The sequence below is a fragment of the Corvus moneduloides genome, chromosome 7, assembly GCF_009650955.1.
Source record: "Corvus moneduloides isolate bCorMon1 chromosome 7, bCorMon1.pri, whole genome shotgun sequence".
NCBI lineage: Eukaryota > Metazoa > Chordata > Aves > Passeriformes > Corvidae > Corvus > Corvus moneduloides.
In genome coordinates, this window is record NC_045482.1 from 13,451,911 (window position 1) to 13,476,717 (window position 24,807).

The 24,807-nt window shown below is 49.2% G+C and overlaps 1 protein-coding gene and 1 long non-coding RNA gene across 7 annotated transcripts in view; both read right to left on the bottom strand.

Moving 5' to 3' along the window:
• The window catches only part of NRP2 (neuropilin 2), an 89,751-nt gene extending 80,255 nt beyond the window's left edge, over positions 1 to 9,496 (bottom strand). For 3 of the 6 annotated variants that reach the window (XM_032114591.1, XM_032114588.1, XM_032114593.1), the window contains exon 1: positions 9,150 to 9,493. In XM_032114591.1, the coding sequence (XP_031970482.1) occupies positions 9,150 to 9,222 (73 nt within the window). In that variant the 5' untranslated portion in view covers positions 9,223 to 9,493. Of the gene's footprint in view, positions 1 to 9,149 lie in introns of all 6 variants that reach the window. The other 3 variants (XM_032114590.1, XM_032114592.1, XM_032114587.1) reach the window with 2 other exon arrangements.
• A 5,766-nt stretch (positions 9,497 to 15,262) lies between these two features.
• LOC116446554 lies at positions 15,263 to 24,466 on the bottom strand. The gene is made up of 3 exons (XR_004241262.1): positions 18,250 to 24,466; positions 16,026 to 16,163; positions 15,263 to 15,554 (listed from the first exon to the last, which is right to left on the bottom strand). It is a non-coding gene; the product is annotated as an uncharacterized LOC116446554 (long non-coding RNA).
• Between the last annotated feature and the right edge of the window lie 341 nt (positions 24,467 to 24,807).

The window sequence follows — 24,807 nt, forward strand, 5'->3', positions numbered from 1 at the left end:
TCCAGCTTGCTCCAGCTCTTCCCCAACAAATGAACTCAGGAGCAGAAACACAGTTCTACCCTGACCTTGAAACTTCTCCCTTGCCCTGCAAGGCCATCACAGGTCGGTGGGACTGAGCTAAGGAAAACCCTAGGCTTGATCCTAATTTCAGGTCAGCTTGGTGCCCAAATTGGACTGCTGGTGCCAGTGAGGACAGCCTCAGTGAGAGGGGCTGGAGCCCAGCCCAGCCCAACTGAGGTCTCTCCAGCAAAACAGGACAAGCAGGTGAACCTCGAGTAAACAAGAGCACCAGCCGCATCCCTCAGGTGTTCAGATACTACTACGAAAATGTCACCATCTTCCTGGAGCAGTCTCCCACCTGCAGGAAAGATTATCTGTGTCTGTCAGAGGAACATATTTTGTCCTCTCATTCATTCCTCCCCAAGAAGGTCCAGAGAAATGAAGGGGGCTACTTCAGTGCAGCATTGCCTTGCCCACATGGTGGGCAACAGCATATCAGGGAACTGAAGGCTTCTTAGAGTTATCTGAAGAGGCAAAATGACTGTAATATTTCTGTAACTGTTCTGTTGGGCTTTTCCTCTTTTGACTCACAGAGGTGAGTCTAGCAGGTGAACATGTGCAACGGCAACATGTTGGTGAACACATATCTAGCAGGTGAACACATGCAACAACAAAAAAACTATCACCATGCTCACTGATGGGCAAAGGGTTTGACTCAGCAGTCATGCCAACCACTGTATTTCTGTATAAAGTATGGCCTGTTTTGTATACAGTAGGGGCTCAAGCTTCTATGTAAATGGATCCTTACAAACTGATGCATTGCACCCATGCAAAAGAAAGAAAAAAGAAAAGGTTAGTGGCATGGCTACTGCTCAGGCTGTATACATTGGAAGCAAGACATGTTCCATAGCTAATGGGCTTTGGCAGCTTTTGCCAGCCCTGAATTCACTTAAAAAAATCAAAATTAAATTCTGAAGTACAAGCCAAGTCTGACAGGTGTGTGGGACATCCCGTTGCTCAGTAAGCAAAATGCAGGTGTTGAAAGCAAACTGCTGGGGCCCCTGCCAGTCCACATGGTAGAGGGGCCACTGGAGTGTGGTGCCAACAACGAGGCCACAGGAGAGCAGCAAGACTCCTCAAAGGAGGCTGTGGAGGTCACTACTACCTGGCAGTGTTGGAGTAGACTATGGTCAGGCTGGGAAATCTGCAGACCTCCCTTTTCATCAAGGGTCACCATAACATGCATTATCCCTGCAACCCCCTCCATGGAGGGCCACCCCAACAGGAGAACTACACCAGAGGATGACAACCAAGCCACAGGGATGGGAAAAGAAGACCTGGAGAAGCTCACGAGGGGTGAACTCCTACAAATGCTGCATTGTACAGTGTGCAGCTCCAAAGTTTCCCATGGAGATGGGTATCAGCAGCTGAGCTCCTCACCCTTTACAAGGGGCCGACTCCTCTTTGCCCTGACCTGCTGGAGACACCCAGGCTGATGAGGTCTCCTCCTGCCTCCCCCAGGCCACAACAAGCAATCGTCACTCAGAGGACCCAAAAATAACAGCCAGGCCCCAGGAACCTTCACCCACACTTAGGGTTTTTCAGCTCTGCAGCTCATCAGGCGCATGCTGAAACCTTAGGCCGGGAGCAGGGCATTCTCCTACTTGAATTTCCTGCCGATTAAACCCCTCTGGATTTCCCTCACCCCAGGAGATCAGGGCTCGCTGTTATTGTTGGACCTTCCACACAGAAATTAAAGCCAACTCTGCCTGTAACAAAAATAATCATCACCAGAGAGGCCAGTTTCACAACAAACATACATACTACAGCTTCTCAGAGCTTGTAGTGTCCGGCACAAAACTACCACGTGTTTTGATCTGCTGAATTCAGTTTACTTTTGGGATATCATTCAGGGCTGCACACAAATTTTAAGGTATTCTGGATGCCTTAGAAGCAGCAGCATCATTATCTGTGCTGCTTGAAAAGAGCAGCCTGTGAGGGCAGCAAAGCAACAGGGGAGAGAGATGTGGGAGTTCCACAGCAGGCAGATGCACCACCTAGCCTTGTCACTTCTCTTCCTGGCATGAGGCCCTCCAGCCCAACTTCACACTCTCATTCAACCACTGCAGATTTGCATGTCCCAGGATTCAGCACTGGGCAGGAGATTTGCCCTGCCAATCCTCTGACAACACAGCAAAATACGGGTGCTGGCATACATGACCCACTTGTCTCAGAGCTGCTGAATTTGGCTTGAGCCCTTGTGCAGGAAACCCATGTTTCAGTTCTGTTAGTCACACAGCTCTTCAAGGATCAGTTTTTCAAGGTACATGCATGTTCAAGCACTTTGCCAAACCCTGGTATGGAGGAGACAAACAGATCTCTTCTGCCAAGGATTCATCACCATTAACGCTCATCCCACCTCATCCCCTGAGCCCTGACCCTGGCTAGGCATAGTTAACGTGGCAGGGGCTCTCACCCCAAACCACACAGCACAACTTTTGCAGGAGTCAGGAACACAAATATGAACTCTCGGACTTAAATCATACAGTTTAGCCATAGGCCAAGCAGAGAGACATAGTGCAGAGGAAGCTAATGAGATTAGGTATTTTATTCCCAGTAGCATAGATCATTTTAGCAGAAGCGTGTTTGCTTTGGATTGTGAGATAAAGCTTCAAAGGCTTCCTGAACAAATTAATGGACAAACACACACGAACAACACAAGGCTCTTACATGCACATTTCATTGCGGAGCACTACCCACATCCATGTCTTGAGATTTCACACAACCAGGGAAAGTCTCCTGAACATTTCATTGAGGACTTTTACCAGTTTAACTAAAATTTCACTTAAAAGTAGAGACACAGTGAAGTAGAATTTAAAGACTGCTTTTGTGATTTGAACTAGGATTTTGTTCAATTCAAAGTGTCTCAAGCCTGTCATGAGACAAGCTCATAAAACACTGTCTGGGCTTAAGCAAGAAAGAAACGCACCAATCCATCAGTTGAGGAATGCAGCCATTTGACTGCTTCCTAAGGCAACTGGGAAGGGATGCAATATATTCATTTTATAGCACTGGACAGCAGTGAAAGGGGAACACCGGAAAGCTCAGCAAATGGAACATTTTAGCTGTGAGCCTTTGCAAAAAGAGATCATTTCAAATTATTTTTAAATAAGAAGAGAATGTTGGAGGGAGGAAGAGAGAGAAGGAGATTTGGAGACTTCTGATACCTGCAACTTTTTTCCCATGTTAATCCACAAAGGAATTAAGTAGAAACCTGAAATGGAGACCTACTCAACCTTCACCATGGAAAATGAGAGGGCCAAATCCTGCATGCAAATCCAGGTAATTTGCTTTGAAATCACTGGAGGTCAGGTGATTTCTACCCCTGGGGTTCTGGATAGGGGCTGACATTGCTTTGTACCACTTGAGCCAGTGACAACCTTGACCTTTAAATGTCCATCCTGTCCAACCCCTCTCTTATACCCTTAATGAGATTTTATATCCTGTTTATCCAACTTCACTAACTATATTATTTGTCATCTTATATCAGAGGCAAATGCAATTCCAATAGGGCAACCAACTTAATAGTGTTAGTCTTTCTATAGATACGTGTACACACAATTCTCCCAGCTTGCTTGCAAATGTAATTTGTGGGTCTGGAATTACAACTCCTGGCTGCTACAGTAATCATCCTGGAGAGCATGTAAGTGTGTGTGTACACATGCAAGGGAGGTGGATAACTGCATTTTGAACTTGGAGAAATCATGCCTGCCTCTCTGTTAGGCTCCCAAGGGCTTGAAGTCTCATGGAAACACACTGCCATCTCCCAGGAATAGGTGGCAGCTTTAGGAGACCGTCAAGTTGCAGGTCAGGCGGTTTCTGACTCCCCAGTACTGCAAGCAGGGAAACAGATCTGGGGAAGCTTGAAGCTTCCTGCATGGCAGCCTGCCACCCTACCTATAGGCTATGTGGTGAAAAAACATGGTGGTGAAAACTTGCTGAGCCATCCCCGTTAATGCTGTCAATAACAGGCTGGTTCAAGGGCCATGGAGACAAGAGGCATTTCTAGTTGTACACATGGAAAAAAGATTCCCCTAGAATTCCTCTTTAAAGAGCTTCAGGCTTGATGAAAGGTGTTCAATGCCTCTGAAATACTCATTAGTATTATTATTACAAAAAATCCGAGAAGAAAAAAAAAAGCTTATCTCATCTCTCATCTCCCCCCACACCCTCCCAGCTTCCCCACACCTTTTGAACTCATCTGTCAGGGTCCATTCTGAAATGGAATCCTGTTTTTCCCCATCAGGCAGTGGCAGTTTACCCCTGCCTCTTCGCACAGTGACTGGCAGAGCCTCTCAGTCTCACAACACCCCTGGCTTGGCCCTCCCTCCCAGGGGCCCTGTTGGAGCCTCAGAGCACAGTGCAGTGCCTTGGCTGCAGATAGCCCCACGGATGGGATGGGAGGGAAGCAGCACCTCCTGAGCCACTCAGGGAGAGCCCTACCACGGGTCCCCCTATGCATGCTGCCGAGCAGTAATGGCTTCAGCCTTTGAAAGTGTGCTCAAATCCAGCTGCTGCTGAGCCTCACCACTAGCACCAAAGTTATTGCACATTCTGGTGATCATCTTAAACACATTGTTACCTGCTGAGAACATATTCAGCAGTCAAACAGAGAGGAAAACAGCAGCAAGCTTGGGGTGTGCATGAGGGAGAAAGTTTTTGAGGGGCTCTGGGGGTGTGAGGGACAGCACAGGGAAGGGACGGATGCAGAAGCATGCATGTGTGTGGCAGGCAGCAAGGCAGTCCCTCCTGACTGAAGGGGCTCTGTGAGCAAGAGGAAAGGTAGAGATCTGTGTGCCTGTAAAGAGAAAGGAAGAATCAGGAAGATTATAAATGTGTGTGTGTGTGGGTGCGCGCGCGTGTGTGTGTGCAAGGGGCTGGGGTTTCCCTCCCTCCTCTTTCCACATGCATCCCTCTTTAAAAAGGGGGTTCAAAGGAGCCTTTCAATAAGACGTAAACAGAGTAAAAGGACAGCATACTTTTGGCTTCACCATCTTCCTAGAAGGGACATAGAAAAGGGCAAGCGTTCAAGCCCTACACGGGCAGCACTTTCACAGCTAGGGGTGACCCAGCAGAACAGCTGGGCAGATGTCTTGCCTTTGTCTCAAATGCACTGGAAGAAATAAGTGCAGGTTTCAAAGACCTGAAGCCCAGAACTTCATCTCTGGAGCCCATTTTCTTTGACTCAACAAGTATGAAGAGAGGGGAAGAAGCAGTCCAACAGAAAGTCCCTACAGCTATCCACTCCTGCAAGCAATACTTCAGGCTATTCTGCATGCCAACTTGTTGCTTGTACCCCTTTTCCCAACCTGCTTGGGAGGACGTCACCTCACCTAGGCTGTAGCTGGAGCCCCAGCCTCCCAGCATCACTCTAGCTGTTCTCCCTGATTCATGGGCACCGCTTGCACATAGAAAGGGTTACAGATCCAAGTTGTGATTTCGAGTGTTTGGCCCCGTGCCTGCTGACCTCGTGTTGACAAACCTCTCCTCCGTGTCTGTGTTTGCGTCTTTTCACTGCACAGGCATCAAGCCTGGCTCAGGATCTGGCCTGAGATTGCTCTTTGGCTCAGGCAGGGAGCAGGCTGACCCTTTGATTCTGAGTGTGATTAAACCCATGCTACTGTAGCGCTAAGCCATGTGCAACACTGTTAGCAACAGCCCTGATTTATGTTGTTGCTAGTATTGCGGTTTCCACCAGGGTGTAGACAGGGATTTCGAAAATAGCCCAACTACCTCTTTGTCTGTGTGTGTGTATTATAATTAGAAATGTGCCAAAGGTCTGTTACAGAGTGAGGATGGAGCTGGAAACGTTCACACCCCACTTCTGCCCCCACCCCCGTGCTGAGACCATCAGCCCCAGCTTGGGTGTGTGCAGGCACATCAGCTCTCCACACTTCCCGGATTAGACAACTGTATTCCCAAGACCCCATGGGGGCACGGTGGTGGTGACTTCACCACACAATGGAGAACAAGTTTAGCAGCTTCCAGTTTGCTCTCAGGCTGCTGCAATCTGCCCCCACCACTGTGGCTAAATGACAACTTTTTTTCTATTTCGATTTCAGATAGGATCACGGGTCTCAGATGTAGACAATTTATTTTCCTAGCACAGCTGGTCTGTCAGAGGTCATATAATTTGGCAGCAATCCCAGTGCTTAAAAATTAATTTTTCCTTATTAATACAACTGGGGGTCCCACAGGATAGGATCCCAGCCTTATCTGAACCTGACAGCTTCCTAAACCCCATGAAGGATGCTTTCTCCTCTCAAGCTATCTGCAGTACAAGGCCACCATGTCCTGGTGCCTGGCAGCACCAGAGGTTTCTGCTAGGAAACCAACCCACCCGCCTGCCTGGACCGGCTGCTGGGACAGGAAGCACTGCGTTCTCCAGCCAGCAAAGTGGGGTGCTTTCTCCTTTTAACCTTCTAAAGCCACGCACAAGGTGCCAAACACAGAGTAGATACTGGGAAGGAGGATCGGGGGGCAGAAGGAGCAAGGCAGGGAAACGGGAAGCGCCTCCGTAGAGCCCTCTGGGACCAATATGCAGCTTGTCACTCCAGACACCACACACCATGATTTTCTGTAGCAGTAAAACTAGGAAAACAAAATGCACCATCCTAACCTGGGTCAGAGCCCCCCACTGAGCTTGTATCAGTGGTTTTCAGTAATGCTCTGACAACTATGTGATTCCTAGTCTAAAAAAGCTTTTGTTTCCAGTAAGAGCTGAGTTAACAGCACACGGGCATAAGGCACTACACTCAGTGCTCGCGTGGGTGTGTGTGTGCGCATGTTTGTATAAGTGGCCGTGTGCTTCCTTGGCAGAAATTTGTTTTGGTCCCCCTTCCCACCTTGCTGCATTCTCCTAAGTCACTACTAAAAATAATAGCTTTTAAATAAACTATTCGGAAGGCTTCAGAGTAAGCTTTGCTCAGAGCTGCATAAACATCATCTGAATGGCTTAGTACTTGGGTCACTCAAATCTGTTACTTTCTTGCTTCATTGCTTTTTACAGAAAAATGAAAAACACACAGCCATCGAACCTTCAGATTTATCTTCACAGGTCTCCCACCCACTCTCCCCCATGGTTATCTCAGGGTTTGCTTGGCTACATACAAATTGGCAGCTGCACTGTTTATCTCTTACTGTAGAAATATTGCATGAGGTTTTTTTCCATGTGGATTATCATATTATTGTCTATTAAAAACGTCTCCCCTCTCTACTAACCTCCCTTAGGGAACCTAAAGAGGGACTCTCATAATGAGGGAAGGCTTTCAGATACACCAGACTGAAACATAAATCCATCTACCTCTGGCATGTTTTCCTTACTAGGCTGGCTAATTTACTGGAGCTAAGTGTAGCCTGATCGAGGTTTGCATCCCATTACCCCGTACCTTTGCTCGCTGTGCTGGCAATAAAGTCATTTGATCGGGTTTGCAGCCGGTCAAATCATCATCTCGGCAAACCACCGGTGGTGTCGGCCACAGAGAAGCAACTTCCTTGCTGGCTCCAACACCATGTGATGCTCCGCTTAGCCGGGAAAACCCCGCATTCAAATAAACACTTCTTGCAGCGACTGAATGGCCTGAGAGACACGGTTTGCTCACAAACCTCTCCCTAGTTAACAGTCCTGGCGCCGAATTCACTTCAGGATAGAAGGAGGTGCACGCATGGACACAGGCACACACGCGCACTCAGCAGCCACAGGGATCACAACCAGGCTGGCCAGTGCACCATCAGGAGCCAGCCTCAGGTTACAGCCCTATCTGCCATAGCACAAAACACACTCCAGGAGATCAGACACTGCTTCTGCAACCGGGATCATCTGAAAAGATTGTTGCGCTCAGCAAGGGCCTCCCAGGACACTGCCCTTTCTCTTCATCCCATCAAGTGTGTATTCGTTTTCCTACTTGAACAAAAGATGGGATTTTTTTTTTTCCTTTCCTTTATAACCGTAAGGAAGGAGATGATGCCAACCGGCATCTGAATGTTTATCGGGAATGTCTGTGCTTCGCTCTGCAAAAGAGAGGGATTTTCTCAGGCAGCAGAGACTCTCTCACTTCCCCTTTTCAAGGGGAAGCTGGGTGGCCACAAAGCTCTGGGGCAGGAGAAGGCAGAATGCACTCTGCCATCATCTAACACTGCTCGGGTCAGACCGCAGCTCAGGGCCCTGAGCCATGTCCCGAGGCCCCGACTAACGGGAAGGCAAATCCACAGCTCGGCAGCTGCTGGCTTGGCACTACCGTCCTGCCAGGCAGCTCCTGAGCGCAGAAGGAGCCCCGAGAGAGCACTGGACGGCGTATCCTTTTCTTGCCGAGACTATTCCAGACTGGGACCCTGTTGCCCCCATTACCGAGACTCAAAGCCAGTGGCCGGGGAGCACAGGGCCCAGCCTCAGCCTGCCCCACTCCTGTCCCCATGCCGAAGCAACGCAAAGACGGGTTTCATCCCAGCACCTTCTGACAGTCCAGCCTAGTTCTTCAGCGAGGAACAGAAAAACACACTCGCGTCCCAATACCTGCCATGAACCCGCCTTGTCCCGGGACAGCCCGGCCTTTGCAAAGTAAGTGCCGGTCCCGCACGCACAGCGGGCAGCCTTTCCTGAGGGTGCCGCCGCTAAGCTGCGCCCGCTCCCAGCCCTGCACGGCCCCGGCTGCCTGCTCCCGCCAGATGATTTTAATTTCTCACCTAAACTTTCCCGAGGTTGCAACCGGCGCGGGGTAGTAGGCATTCGGATGCTCGTGTCCGGCATCTGGCTGGTCCCTACCGCTTCCCCTCCCTTCCCCGCAGCTCCCCAAAAAACCAGTACGCAACTTTCCCGTGCGGCTCCGTCCCCTCTCCCCTTCACGCCGGGCGTTGGGAGCCGCGCGGCTGCAGCCGCTGCGCTCCTTGCCGGGGGTGCGCCATCCCCGCCCCACCGCACGCATGAGCCCCTCCAAAACCCGTGCTGCGAAGGCTGCGTGGCGCGGCCGGTCGCTCATGTATTCCCTAAATTTATTCCCACGCAAAGCATCTATGCGTGAGACCGGGACCGCGCCCGGGAACCCGAAAGTTGGGCGGACAGGACCATCCTTCGTCCCTGAAGGGCGCCTTACCTGTCTCCGTCGTACCTCCGGAGCCGGGCAAGCACAGCCCTAGAAATCCCCAGGCGAGAAGAAACGTATCCATCCTCCAGAACAAATTATAAAAAAACCCGAAACCCACAGCACAAGACCCGAGGCTGTGGGGCTGGGCTTCGCCTCCCTACCCCGAGCGCGCCGCGCCCCCGTGGGCGCCCCACTCGCGACCAGCTCCGGCGGCGCTCAGCGAGGGGCGGCGGCGTTCCCCGTGCCGGGGCTGCGGGGCGGGCGGTGCCGGCGGAGCGCCTCTCCCCTAGGGCGACCCGCGGGGCCGGCGCCTCGGCATCCCCCGGGGCGCGGCAGCGGTGGTGCGGGCTGGGGCGCCGTCTGCGCCTCCTCTCCCTCCCCGCCGGCGCCTCGCAGCCTTTTCAGGCAGGGCGGCATGTGGCTGTCAGCGCCGAGCGCCGGCGCCGCCCCCCGCGCCCCCCGCCCGCCCGCGCACCGCCCCGCGCCCGCGCACCGCGCCGCCCCCCGCGCCCCGCCCCGCCCGCCCCGCCCGCGGACAGCGCAGCGGCTCCGCAGCGCGGGGGCCGGGGCAGCGCGGGGCGCGGAGTGGCCCCGCGGAGCCGGGCGCGTCCCGGCCGCGCTGCCGTGCCGCGGGTGCCGGCCGGCCCCCGCCCGAGCGCTGACGGCCCCGCAGCGCAGGCAGGAACCAAACCTGATGGAAATAACGGCAAAAGAGTCGGCTGTACGAAGGGAGACACCCAGAAATTGTCGGATGGGGGAGCATCAGGACAAGAATTGCCCCTGCTCGTGGGCTTCCGCCGCTGCCGGCCGAGACCCAGAAGCGCCGAGCCTCGGCCAGAGCCGCCTGCCAGAGCGGGGAGTGGCAGCGGGAGCCCCACGCTGCCTCTCTCCTGGCACCCACGTTGCGGTGCAAAGGCTGCTACAAGGGACAAATGCAAACTCCTCCGGGACTGCACCACAGTTGGCTTCCAAGCTCCAAACCCGTTTTCTTCGGGATGCTCTTTAAAAACACAAACCGAGAGTAGCGTTCACATAGTCATCCTAGAAGTGCTCGGAAAGTTTGTTCGCCTTTACCCTGTGAGGGTGGGGAGTCTCTGCCCGAGCTGGAACTGCTGGGACATTGCTTATCTTCACAGACCACAACAGGCTTAAGAGCTGGTATCTGGCAAACTGGGGCTAACTCACAGCTCCACCCTTTTTGAGAGGTGAAATTTCAAAGCAAGTGAAGTGAGCCCTAAAACCCTGCACCAAAAAGCTTTTTAAAAACATATCATTTATGTTGTTGATAAGTCCCCAGATTTTAGATTCCTACTTCCAAATAAACAGTAGACAAAACGATTAAAGCTATGTTATCTCAGTTTTTTTAAGTTGGTAATTAGTGAAGAGATACTGGCATGTGGCAGAAGTGAGATACATCATTGTGTGGGTGAGAGGGAAAGTAAGAACGTTTCACTGGTATTCATTTAGGGTGATGAGACTAATTATTTTGTACTCTGCTGTCTATCAGTTACGAGTAGCATTACCAGCTCACGTCAATGAAATCACGATGCCAACCTGTTTAAGCACATTCACACAACACAAACGCTTAGAGTTCCTCTGAGGCCAGTGGAAGTTCATTGACAGCAACAGATTTGGCCTGACAGATAGATCTGATATTTCAGCCATTACCCTGAGGGCTGTAGCATCCCTCTTCTTGTGTGTGTTTTGATACCTGATTTTGCATCTTCTGTGGCTCAAATGTGCTCCAAAACCTGCTGAAGTCAATGCAAAGCCAGTGGCAACAGAGTCTACTGCCTTATTTATTGTATTTTGATGTGGAATTATGCAACTATTATTTACTACTCGCTTATAGTTAGACTACTATCAAGCTAGCGAAGTGTGATTTTTTGCGTGTATAAATAGCCCTTGCAAAACATAACACAGATATCAGAGTGTAATATAAACCCACAGCATGCATCATTCCTCTCTTAAGACATGCATGGAAAAGGAAGAGGTTACCAAGCCCTAATCAGAGACAGCCCCATCTTACGTACCATATGGCACAGGGGCAATTTTTCTTCCATTATGTTCCGTTTCCCCTGGTTAAGGTCAATAGAAGAGTGCAAACACAACCTTGAACTGATAACAGCTCTGATCTGTTACTGAATGAAGAGATGATAACCCTAGGAAAGAAAATGGTGATGGGAAATGAAGTTACCTGCTGCTCCACAGGGTTTTCTCTCAGCTGGTTTTCAATTGCTCTCCACAAATCCAGCCCTGTATTTAGTGTTGGATCTCACGTCTCCTCTCCCCAACATGCCACTGTCAGGAAAGGAAAGGCACAACTAAAGAATCATGCAGTGCTACTGCAGTTTCTACTACTGCAGCTGTTCAGGACAGGATGATGATAGAGCTGGTGATATCTACTACTCCAGCTCAGGTAGGAGAGCGTCAAAAATACTTCTTTTGGGAGCCTTTAAAACTCCAACCCTCTCTCAGGGGTTTGGGCACTGAGCAAAAGGTGATGCTATGCACCATGAGCTTACCTCTGCCTGTTTCCAGGGGCAGCTGCTGCTGCTGTGAGCATTGCTCTGTGCCCCAAGGGTGGCTGGACCTCATCAGCTCTCCGTGCTGGGAAGTCCTGCTTCTGCCAAAGGGCTCAGGGCTCTGGGCTCTGCTCAGTCCTCCTGTGGGTATTTAAAACCCACAAGTAAGCACTCGCCAAACCCATTGGGAACTGCAGCATTTTTCCATGTCTGTACGTCAGAAACATCCACAAAACCTCATAGAAAATGAGACAATGTGTAATTTAATGGTACTGTAATATTTAATGTACCATCTGCATTAAATTTGGTTGAAGGAATTTTGCAGCCCAAGCATTAGTCAGAGCTGTGATGCAGTGAAATTTCCCCCATCTCTCCTCCCCTCCAGCAGAAAGCCTCCTCAAACACTGCCTAGTTCCCTGCTGCTGACCCGAGGGCCTGTGTACCTAGGGTTTTCCCTGGCACTCTGCAGCTCTGGTCTTCTCTTCCCTCTAATTGCAGCTCCTTTTAAACATTTATCATACAGCCTCATTTACTTTCAATCACAGCTTCCTCTTTCTAAATGAGTCCTTCTCTCCCCATGAACTGACCATCAGGAGGTGTCTGTAAAGAAAGAATTCCCCAAGTTTTCCCTTAGAGCCTTTCTCAATCCTGATTTAAAAGAAAATAAAATTAAAACCAAGCCATCATGTATTCCTGTAACCTTCTCTGGGCTCCAGAGTAGTTGGACAAACAGGGTGTCTCCCCCAGTTTTATGTCAAAACATACTATTTTGGATCTTGACAGCCTTCCAGAGAAAACAACACGGCAGGACTGAAACAGGGTTAGGAATGAGAGGGGGGAAAAATGATACCCGGCCTAGATAAAACCGTAAGTATTGTCAGTCAGCAGGAAAGCAGGGACTCAAACATTTTTGGCAGGGTATCCAAGGGGCGGGAACGCAGGGCATGGGGGCAGATGGCGTGGGTTGTCTCCCAATTCCTCACAGAAATGCAGACTTCTTGTTGCACTTTTCCTCCTCCAGACAGTGCTTTGAGATCCTCAGCAAAAAAGCTCTAAGTGCATCATGTAAAATGTTTTTATTAGTCTATCAGGTGCATGATTACAAGATCTCATTTTATAGCCACAAACAGCCAATAATTACCTTAGCATCCCATTAGCCCTAGCCTTCAACCAGAATATTTGCTGAGGAATTTGTCCACACTCAAAAAGCAGGCCACTACCCCAACTTGGACAAAGCAGTTTGGCACATTGCATTCAAGTCCATAAACTTCCAGTCTAGAGGTGGCTTAATTAGCAAGCTGCCCTGTTAATTTTTCATGGGGACTACCATGTCTGCTAATTTGCTAAGCAGGGGCTGCAGAGCAAGCCCAGAGGCTGCCCCTTCAACTCTTGTGTGCTGTAGCAGGCAAGTGCTTGCCCATCCCATCACTGCTTGCCCACCCCCTTACTGTCCACACACCCCACTCCTGCCCACCCTGTTACTGCCCACCCACCCACCCACCCTGCTATTGCTCACCTCCTTCTATAATGTCGTGTCCCCCCACCCCCCACCCTCCCCCCCCATTTTTCCAGCTGCCAGCCTATCTTCAGGGTGGCAGGGAGCTGTTTTCTCCCCCTGCCTCTCCTGCACACAGATATTTGATACAGGAGGAGCACTGCTGGCGTGCAGTGCTCACACTGCCCGGTTGTGGTGTGGCCTGAAGCTCAAGCAGCCACACGGCTCCTGGGCCAGCACTGCCCTGCTGCGGTGCCAGGAGCTAGTGGCTGGCTCTGGGGAGAGTGCAGGAGCAGCACTGATTGCTGCAGGGGAAATGAGGGGAGTGCTGAGGCAGCCTGAGAAGGAGAAATGAGAAAAAGAAGGGAAAAAAGCAGAGGTAAAAGAAGAGTGGATAAGGGAGGTGGTGAAAGAAGCAAAGATACAGAACAAGAGGAGGGGGGGAAAATGCATAAATGGTAGAAAATAGGGAGGAAGAAAACTAATGGACTTAAAATCCATCATGGGATTAGCAGAGAGAGGGAGAGCGATTCCTGTTGGCTCAGGAGGTGCTGAGCGGTGGGAGGGGTGCAGAGGTGCTGCTGGGGGCCTGCTCCGAGCAGCAGATTGTGCAGCAGGGCAGTGGTGCTGACACAGGGAAGAAAAGACCCTGCATCTTCAGAGTTAATAAAAAAAGCTTTCAGACCTCAGCAAGCTGACTAAATTAGGCAGAATATAAAGGTGCTGTATTATTTCTCAATACAGCAGTGGTATGAAAGGAGGCAATGGAAAGCTGCTGTGTAATCCAGGGCTTTCAGGTGTACTTCAACCAAATGCTCTCCTGGTTTCAGCAGGTTAACTTCATTAAAGGCTCCACCTACCACTTTAATGTTCACTGAAACCTCACTGGGTAGGTATATTAGGCAGAAATAAGCCCTACAAGATGATTGCATGCTGTTGTTTGGCACAGTGAATGGACCCAGAGGGGGAAATGGAGGAGGGGAGGGGGACACACAGGCTGGAAGGACAGATCCTGAATTGCTTTAGTGTGCCAGCAAGCCTGTCCCTTTGCTAAGCAAATCCCCAAGCCTGCAGGGAGCCATCCCTCCAAACCCCATCTCCACAAATAACCTGCTTGGTTCCTCTCCGCTTTGACATGCTCCTTCTCCACACACCCACTGGTTCCCCAGCTTGTTAGGAAGGTGGTGATTTCCCACAGCTTCTCCTCACTTGCAAAGAGGAGACCATGGAGCTGTAAAGGCCATCTGTTCCTCCAACAGACCCTGGCAATTCTGTGGGCTTTGCTATTGAGAGCTTTGACTGCGGCTTGAGTTTCTTACCCCACTGTTACTGGGGGGCGCAGTTAAGACTCTCAAAAAATCAAAAAACCTCTTGTGTGAGGTGACCCAAGCTCTGCATGCTCACCTGCTAAAAGCACCCAAAATGGCCCACTGACTGTGGTTGCTACCCACAGAGCAGCACATGGTCAGCTTCATTCTGGAGAAGATCCAGTTGGACCACACTCCAGTTTGGATCAACAGCAAATTTTCCACAGACAGCATTAGAGGGACACATTTGTGGACCTCTACCCAGATAGAGCCACAAACCAAGGGCCTCATTTAAAACCTGCTGAAGCTGGTGGGAGTTCATCCATCAACTTCACTGATGGCTGGAAGTGACCCAAGTGGCTGAGCCCTGCAAAGCCAGCACGATGTCTTTAACTGGAAGTGCTGCCGTAGCCTTCCGCTGGGCTGGCTTCCATGGTGTGCCATGGTCTGCAGTAAGCACTTACAGGGCTGTGTGCTCAGTGCTAGAAAGGGCCATGCCACCAGTCTTACTAAAACACCTCCGTAAAAATACACAAATTCTTAAACCAGCAAGTCACTTAGACCCCCCTTTGCCTGAAACTTGGCAAAAAAAGTTCTTAGGACAAAAGTTATTTCTCTTCTCCTATAAACAAAATGCCATTACCATGCTTTGGCTCTTGGCTTGATACATTCTGGCAAGAAAATGCATGTGTGTATTTTAAAGGGATTTCTCTTTTGCTTATCATGGTTTAGCTTTTGACCTCACCCTCCTTCCCCCTCCCTCCCTCCCCATCCCAGGCACATTCCAGTGTGACTTCCGTGGTGGTGGTGGTGGTGTTGGTACGTTGCACAGCCCTCCCAGCAATTGGGGTTAGCAGTTAGCTCCCTCCAGCAGATAGCACATTCTTCTGGAGCATTGTCATGGGGGAAAGCCTCGAGCTGTGAAAGGTTTTCGTTCCCTTTTAATCTTTTCTTTTCTTTGATGTTCAGTTTAAAATAAATTATTGTGCCTTATATTTATTATGGTACCTGGCTGTGCAAGGACCGGGACCTCTCTTCTGTCCAAACACAGACTCAGAGACAGTTCTTGCCTCAAACAGTTTACAATCTGAAGAGACAAAGCAGATGAAAACCAAGAGCCAGATACAATACGGATGACAAGCTTGTGGATTACTTTAGCATTTAGTTAAGTTGTAAACTGTGTAGGGAGAGATTGCCATTTGACTATGCCTGTGCAATATCAGAGGTAGGAACTTCTGATGCTGCTGAATTGTTGTTTGGAGATGGTTTTTAACACAGAACACTTAGGTGAGGATGTCCCACAAAGTCAGTGATTCCTAAGGGAATCATTGCTTTTCGCTTGACATCATCTAGCATATGTCAGTGACCTCAAAAAGGAATCACATAACAGAAAAAGCCATGCAAAATCTGCTAATAAAAGACAGATCAGAACAGATCTAGAGGATCCCAGCTGATAGCTGGAAGCCAGGCTGAGCTGTGTTTTCATCATGGCCAAACACTCCTGTGTTTTGAGAACATTGCAAAGCATGTTTGATACTGAATTTACATACATGTTTACCTTCCTAAAAAGTTCTTAGTGGCAGTAGGATCTTGCTGAAGACAGCTCTGCTGGATGTATCAGGCTGAAGATTGTCTTCATAATCCTCCCTTTGACATAAGCGCACATCTCAAGTCAGACCTCACATCTATGCACTTCCTAGAAAAGAAATCCATAATCTTGGAGGAGCCCTACCCTGCTCCCCTTCCCTTTCTGTGAATGTTTGGAATCAGAGTTCCCTTTCGTTCTGGGGATGGGGCTGCTTCCTTATCATTGCAGAGAAGATCTTTTTTCCCAGGACGGGTCACCCCTCTCTCCTCAGGATCCTGCACACAGACCCCATTGATTTTTTAGTGTGAATTCCTATGGAAATCAACGGTGCTAAGGCTGCTTCACAGTCAATAGGGTGGCCATGAAGCCCATGCCTCAAATAACTGCACCAAATGGTCCTCCAGGGAACTGGGATTGCAGAACAACAGTCAGGAAGAAGCTAATTTTCTGGGCAGCTTCTACAGCAGGGCAGTGAAAATACTCTTGTGCTCAGCTGCCTTCGCAGGACATTAGGAGCACGTGGTCCTCTGCAAACTAAGGCTGTGCGTCTCAGAAGTTCAAACCTAGAGCTCGGCAGCAAGAATCTGCTGAAGTAAAAAGGCGCACTAGAATAGCTATTATCAGACACTCTGAAATTGGGGGTGGCTTTGCGGCCATGAAGCTTCAGATTCGGAGGATCAGTAGGGCCTGTTGGTCATTCTGAGCCAGAGATGTGACCCAAGACCCACCCCAGTGTAACCCTGTGGGCAGTACCAGACCCTCACCAAACTTTGTTTCCTTTCCATGTCAACAAAATGGGATGGCTGATACCTTTTCCCTCCCACCCCCCTTATCTGAGTTCTTTGCTTGATGTTGCACTCCTGACTGGTCTCTCCCCATGCACAGCACAGTGGATTCAGTGGTTACTGTAATACAAACAATCCTCAGGTGCAGGTTTTTCTTTTTCCTCCTCAGTGTGCTGCATTTATCACCATCAACCATAAGCCCAGCACAGTCAGGCTTCTCCTTGCTCTCAGCACCTGTGAGCATGTGGGTTCACAAATCTTGCTATTAATAATACATTGTGCAAAGTTGGTACAGAGCTCAAAGTTTTCCATGTGTGTGCTGCAGTTTGATTTTAACTGTGGGTATCATTATCATCAAAGAGACTGAGGAATGGCAGCTTTTAGTTAAACAAATGGAAAGCTGTATTTAGTCTCTTTTGCCACATTGTGATAGGAAAGAATAAAGGCTTTTAAATATATTTTACAGCTGCCGTTTCTTAGGTTTTTCTGTCTTACAATAGTCTCTGTGGTTCTGACTGGGAAGTTGTTGCAAAAGCTTTTTGTTTTTAGGCTCCTATTGAAATAATACATATTAATTGTCTCATTCCTGAGTTTTTTGTTGCGATGGGAATTTCAGATGGGGAGTGAAGGGGTGAGCTGTAAAGCATCAACAGCTGAGAGAGGATGTCCTGGGTGAGTAATGAGAGAAGGGGCCTAGGTATCACACTGCTAGCAAAGTGTGAAGGAGAAGAGGTGTCTTCCTTGAAAGTGAGAAGACATTGGCAGAGGAGCCCAAGGGTCTTTGTAGGAAGCAGGGCAGAGGCAGAGCTGGGAAGGGGGAGCTGAAGATGCTCAGCAAGGAAGCCAGGTGGGAGCAGGGAAAGCTGCTAGAAAAGAGCAGCATTGAAGTGTAGTCTTTGATGAGAAAAAAAGAGGTAGACTTATACTGTGGCCACCAGAAATGAATATCAATGAAGCAATTAGTTTTGTGAGCAATGGGACAAATGGCTGCTGCTTTCCTAGAGGTGCTTTGCATGTGTTTGGAGTCATGGATGCATAATAAAGGTTGAGCTCAGGCTTTTCCTGACAGGATGGCACTAACATGGTACCTCTATCTCGACAGCTGTTTTTAGAAATCTTGCAGGAGATTTGTATTTCTGATGCAATTGTCCAATGGTTCAAAAGTTGCTGTGGCAGCAGCAGAGAAACATATTGTCACATACCATCTATAAGCCTCTTCCTTACACATTTAAGCTAAAAGTATATATGTATATCCTAGTACTTGAAACACAGTGCTAACCCAAAGGGCTACAGGTAGTTTAGGAAAGCCATAGTGATTGCAATTACCCCCACTTTACATGACACAACACAGGAATACTAGACCCATTCCAGGCAGAGCAAAGGCCCCCGTGCTCCTCACCACCACTCACCTCAATCCTAGGTGCTCTAAGAAACAGTTTGACTTTTCACCTGCTGAAAAACATGAAAGCAGTGGCTTTTTCTTCCAAGTGCTCTAACACATTTGAACCAAAGGTGCCCAGAGATGTCCATGTGAGCTCCCTCCTTCTCTCTGCTGAGTCCCACAGCACAGCCACAGGTGGCTGTCACCCAGCGGAGACTGGTTACAGTGCTGATGCCAAACAGAAGGTGAGCAGCAACGAAGCCCCATCTGTTAAACACATGAAAGGTGAATTAACATGAGTTCAAGCCAAGTACTGAAATGTAGCTGTGAATCTGAAAACTTTGTTCCAAAGAAACAAAGCTCCACTTTAAAATAAGTCCAAAAAATCCCATCCTGCTTCCATTGAAGTCAATGGCAAAATTCCCACTGCTTTAACCAGGAACAGAATCAGGCCACTTCCAGACAGATTTACAGCCAACACATGCTGTAATGCTTGCATACTGCATGTGCTTACTTCTATTTCCAGCCATGTTAAAAAATTATAGCAAATGCCTATGGATTTGTGTGTATGAGTTATTGTGCTGCTAATGAGAGGAAGAATTACCCGAACGTGGTTTAGATGGTTGTCCGTTGCCAGCACAGATGAAATTGCTGGGTCATCCACTGGCCTTATATTGCTGTTCATCCTATTAGCATTTCCATTAGAATTATTGCAAAACGTAACTCAATTTCTTTTTTTTTTTGCGGATGTGGGGACTGACACAGACTGTGTTTGCAATTAGTGCTGCTAAGGAGTTGGAACTGGAGCTGAAGGCACACTCCCATGCCACACTGCAGCCACTAACATGACACTGCTCTGACAGGAGCACTTCTTAACTGGGGCAGTAGGAGAGGTTCTAAGTATAGAAACAAACAAAAATGACTTCTTCCAGCTGAAGGCCTCTACACATAAAGCATGCACGCTTGTGCACTAGAAAGCTTTGCCTAATTCATTCCCACATACTCCTTGCTTTGGGCAGCTGAATCCATTCCTCATAAATGTTAAGAAGTTTGGAAAAACAAGATCTGTGTGAGGTTTAGACTGCAAAGTGCTGCCTGCAACCAGTGGGTTTCTCAGAAGCTGCTGTTTGCCGGCCTCTTTGGTAACTAGGCCCCATATTCTTTGAAGCTATCATTACAAAAAAAAAAGAAGAAAATAATCTCATGGATGAAGCCTCCCTCCCCTCACTCCTCCCACTTGGAAAAAACCACCATCTATTGTTTTCCTGTAATTGATCAAGCATAAACATTCAGCTCTACAGTTTTACGACTAATCACTCTACTTCTAAGACACGTGTTCGCCGCTATGCAAGGCATCAGCTGCTGTCATTCCAATGGATATTAATTTATATTGTCTCCCACTCCCATCCTCCCTGTGAGGATGCACAAAGGGAGTGGGGTGGTGGCGGGGGCTTTAGATGAAGACATCTGCTTGAAAGGCAGACAGTAGCCATGCTGCCGAGATTGCACCTGGACTTTCACTGGAAAATCAGACACACTAGTTGCTTCCTAGCACTCCAGGCTTCGGTACTCACACAGGGTTTTGACTACAGTTATTTACTTATTTACCTGTCTCCAAGGGAAATGAAATGTCTGGAGAGAGGGAGTGAGGCAGATTTCAGGAGCAAACCAAAGCTGACTGAAATAAAATATCACAGACATGGTGGTGCAGCAGCAGGGGGGGAAGGCGGGTGAGGAGGGGAAAGAGGAAAGCTGGAGCCTCTAATTTTGTCCCCTAAAATGATGGTTGGCTATGCTGAGCTCCTCTTTGGAGAGGCTAGCAAGTGTCCGGGCTCGTGTGCAGGATGAACCCGCCATCTGTAGCCTTGGGAGGAGGAGCTGGAGGGGAAGAGGACTTGTTGGTTGTCCTTCTGTTGGACCCCACAGAGAGAGACAGAGCTTAACGCTGTGGCTTGAGCCAGTGACCCTGCAGCAACATACAAATTTTGTGTCCCCCTCACCTGCCAGTCACCTCCCAATAATTGAACTAAAAAGCACAGCAAACAAATTCACAAGCTCTCCCTCTTTGCAGTGATGATCTCAGCCCTGCACACAGTGGGCACTTGGGAGGATCACAAGCCACGAGCGTCTGGTACAGACCTCCTCTGGGACTGTTGCAAGCTGCTTCTCCTTCATCCGGCCCCCCCGGGGAAGTCCTGTGCACAGGGACACACGGGGGTAATGGGCTCTCGTAGAACAGCCTGTTCTGCTGAAGCATTCAGATGCCATCTCCCAGAAAAAACAAAGCTGAGGGCTTGATTGTAGGGGATATGAAAGATTTCTTTCTCCTAAGAGCAGGGCTGTTTCCCAGTCGTGTTTGCTAATCAAATACCAATGTGACTGGGGTCACATTACACTATGGCTGTCAGCTCTAAGTGCATTCTGTATTTTTCATGTCCCATCCTGGTTTGCTGTGCTGTGTTGCTGTTTCGCCCCAAGAGGCAGCACTAGAAGACTTTTCCGTACCATTTGCTTTGTGAATTTGCTTGGAAGCCCTGACCGAGGCTTGGATCTGGTCCTGTCACATCCCATGCAAATGACTAAGGAAACATTTACTAAGCAAAGAACTTGGTTAAGCAGTTGCTCTGTGGCATTTAATTACACCAGTAAAAAGCTGAGGAACAGCAATGTGCTGTTCAGATGTGAGGTGCTGTTTGCCCATGGTTTTTGCAGCAATTTTTCAAAATAGAGAACTTGTCTCAAACTGGAGATGTATTTCACTCTTTAAAAGAAAGTTTTACTCTTGTCTTGTGTCCACAGAGATATGAAAGCTTGGCATTGTTTTTTATAATGTCTGAGCTAGGAGGGTTTCTGAGACAAATCTAAAAATCCTTTCCTGTTATTACATTACATGCCTGAATTCCCACTGCTATATACCACAAGAAGTCATTTACCCTCTGCGAGTTGGTGTAAAATACTACTTCTGATGCAGAATTCATATCTAGGCATGTTTTATTTTTGCCCAAGGTAAATGAGAATGTGGGTGCAGGTTGGAAAGGACAGCTTTCTTCCCTGTTTTTTTCATTAGCTTAAGCCAAACCTAGTGATTCTTCTGGCAATTGCCTCAGAGCCTGTAGTTATGGGAGGTTACACAAGCATCTCTTTCTGCTTTGCAAAATTTACTTTGTTCCCTGAGGTCATGGTTTCCCTCCTCTACTCTCCCTGCAGGTTTCCAGAGATCTCTGCTTCCCCAGGGACGCGCTGGTTGCAGGGCACCAGCAATATGTAATATCAGTGTTCCCTTTACATATATAACCTCAAATAAGTCAAGATATTTTGGGACAGAAAAGCTATTTTTAGCATCCCTGTTCCTTGGCCACAGCCACTGTGAGGAAGAAGCTGAGGAGCACTGACCGCTGTGCCTAGACAGTTTTGATTGACGAGTCCCACTGAAAGCTATGACTCCTCAAAGACGATGCCAGGAAGTTATATATTTTAACAGACGCTCACCACCCCCTTCTTTTCTATAAACAGAGAAGACATCTCGAAGGGGCAGGCTGCAGATGGGATTGTTTGTCTCTCAGTGATACTCATATCCCAGGTTGAAGTTTCATGGGTAATAGTACCCAGGCCACTGGTAAGTCAATATCTCTGATGTGGCATCCATTTAAGGGGCTGCTTTCTAGCTGTGCTCTTGGGCAGAGACCTAAGGTCTCGTGGCAGATCAGGGAAGACTCGTATCTTGTGGTCTCATGTTCCCCAAAACTCTTCCGCTGGATTTCCCAGCCCATTACACCTTCTGTCAAGGTTGTCCAGATTTCTAAGAGCTCTGAGCCAGATGATATTGGGATGATTTACTGAGGGTGTGAGATGACACACTGGCAAACATTTCCTTGTGACCTTGGCCACTCAGCTTGAAAAGAGCTTGGGGAGTGAGAGAGGCTATGAAGCATGCACAGCACAAACTTCCAGTGCTCCAGCCTGTTGGGGAAGATGAAACAGGAAAGCCTTATAAATATGATTGCCTGACAAAAGATTTTGGGAATATAAAAACATACAAGGCTATTCCATCTATGTCTGCACAGAAATCCTCACAGAACATACATATATCAAAGGGAGAAGTAGATTTTAAAAAATATATTAAATAAACTCCTAGATGTAACCTGGGACCAGAATCTGAGAGCTTGCCCACACATAGATCTATATATTGCATCTATGGAATACAACTCTGTGTAGAAACCTGTATTTGAAACAACAGTTTATTTTTCTTTCTTTGCCTACCCTGCTTTTTGGAGTGCCAGTGATTTTTGTGTTCAGCCAGTGCTTCCCCCCATGCAGGAGATAAGCAAGGGTCTCTCCCACTTGAAAGGGCTGTGTTGTGTTTGTAAAGATCTTGGAGAACTCCTGTCTCCAAGTGCCAAATAATCTCTTTTTTGCTCTCACTTCCAAGCACCACAATTCTGTGGGCCAAATACAAGTTACTTTTACACATACTGCTCAAGGGAGAGTAAAAGTGCAGCTCAGATCTTCAAGCCCGTTTCTGTGCATACATGGTTCCTTCCTGCTCTGGGGCTCTTCTGCAGGAGGCACTCATGTGGGTCAAGCTATTGGGGCACCAAGGCTTTGGGGCCACCTGTCTTATGAAGGCACAGAACAGCTGTAAAACACCTACACTGAACACTTTATCCAGCCTCCATCCCAGACCATCAGTTAATCACAGGATCAGCAGTTGCTGGCACCACTGAGAACCATCCCTTGACATGCAGAGTCCCCAGCATCTCTAATGGCAGAATGAAAGGGGACAGCTTGACCTTCCAGGAGACAGGAAAATTCCCAAGTGCCCATGACCATGGCCAGACTATCCAAGTGCCCAGGAGAAATGGAACTGGAAAATTACCTTCTCTGCCCTTCCATCACTCTCCTGTCTAGCCACTGCTGCATCTCAGCATCATTCCACTTGCACCATGGCAAAAGGCATGATATGAGACCAAGAAGCCTCTTTCACTGGCTTCTCCTAGCAGATGCAGATGAGTAAGTGGCAGAAGTAGAGGAATGTGCTGTGATGCCTGGCACTTAGGGGCTCGGAGTGGACATGGCCTTGCTTGAGCCAGGAGGGGTCAGGAGGAAGGATGTGCCTCAGGAGGCTCCCACATTGCTTCTTAGACAGAGGTGAAGGACTGCAGAAAAGACAAGTGTAGGGCTGGGAGAGGGCCAGGCACAGTCCTGCAGCAGGAACCTCTTCCTAGTCAGTCTTCAGCCATGCTAGCTTGCATGCTTGACCCTGGCTGATCAAAGCCTCAATAGGACATTGCCCTCATCTTCCTGCCCTGTCACTGCCAGCGGGGGTATGAGTTATTTGTCTTTTGTGTTTGAGGACCTCCTCCTGGGGACACCGTCTTCCCTCTAATCAAATAATCAGATGTGTTTATTGTTGTGGAAATCATGCCCTCCCCTGAAATGCCTGAGCAGCAACAGCTTCCTGGCTTTGTCTGCAGGCCTGCAGCCTGGATCCCACCTCTCTCCTGGTGTGGCCTGGGGGGCTGCGTGGGGGCAGCCAGCCGCTCACTCAGCCAGTCCTGTGTGTGCTGTGTCCCCAGGAGAGGGGACCTCTGAGGGGACCCTAGGAGACAAAAGTAAAAATGTACCCACACGAGGGTTACTCTCTCCATGGCCAACCTCTGTCAGGGGAAAATCAGGTACATCCCAAGAGGAGGTTTGCATTTGGAGCAGATAGTATGTCACTGGGACACATGAGTAAAGGGAGAGCTTGTTCACAACCATGGAGCTTCCCCTGCCTGTGTGGAAGCTGGCTGAGGAGTCTGGAGGCTCTTCTTGCCAGGCCACAGTGGCCGTGGGGCACGACATGCCAGTCCATCCCACTCTGTCCCCGAGTGTGAGGGAAGTGGCCAGGCACTCTGCTTGCTCATGGCCATTGCACCGGCCGCGGTGGGGCTGCCCGTGAGGCCGCCTGGGGCCCTCCCCCGGCCGCGGCTGCGCTGCCCTGTTCCCGTCGCTGCGGTGACCCGGCCGTGCGGAGCCAGGCCCAGCCGTCACCTCAGCCGGCCCTGCGCGGCCTCCCCGCCCGCCCGCAGCCGCGGCTTCGGGGCCACTGCAGGGACCTGCGGCTGAACTGTCTCCTCTCACAGGCTCTCTCGCTCAGCCAGCAATGTGCTTAATTTGTCTACTGACCCCCTTGCCCCCCAACACACGTTTCATAATGCATATTTTTAAACTCTGATCCCGTATCCTGTCAGGAAAAGAAATGTCCTGACTGCACAGCACCAGCCTGAAGTTTTTGGGTTGTTTTTTTTTCAGTCGAGTTCTTTTCCTGTGTTTACACTCTTACAGATCAGAGTTCATTAATCTGAGGATAAGGACAACTTAAAACATCTTCACTTTTGAAGGCTGACAGCAGGGCTGAAAGTAAACTGAGCCCATACCCTGCTTAATAATCTGCCAGTGCTGACACAAAGTGCCAGGGCAGCTCCATAGGGCCTGGGACCCCAGCACGCAGCCCCTGGCAACCCCACCGCCCTCCCCTGCACACAGACTGTGGCAGGAGTCTGCATGTTTGTCTGCCTGCAGCTGAATCACCGTCTCTGGAGCC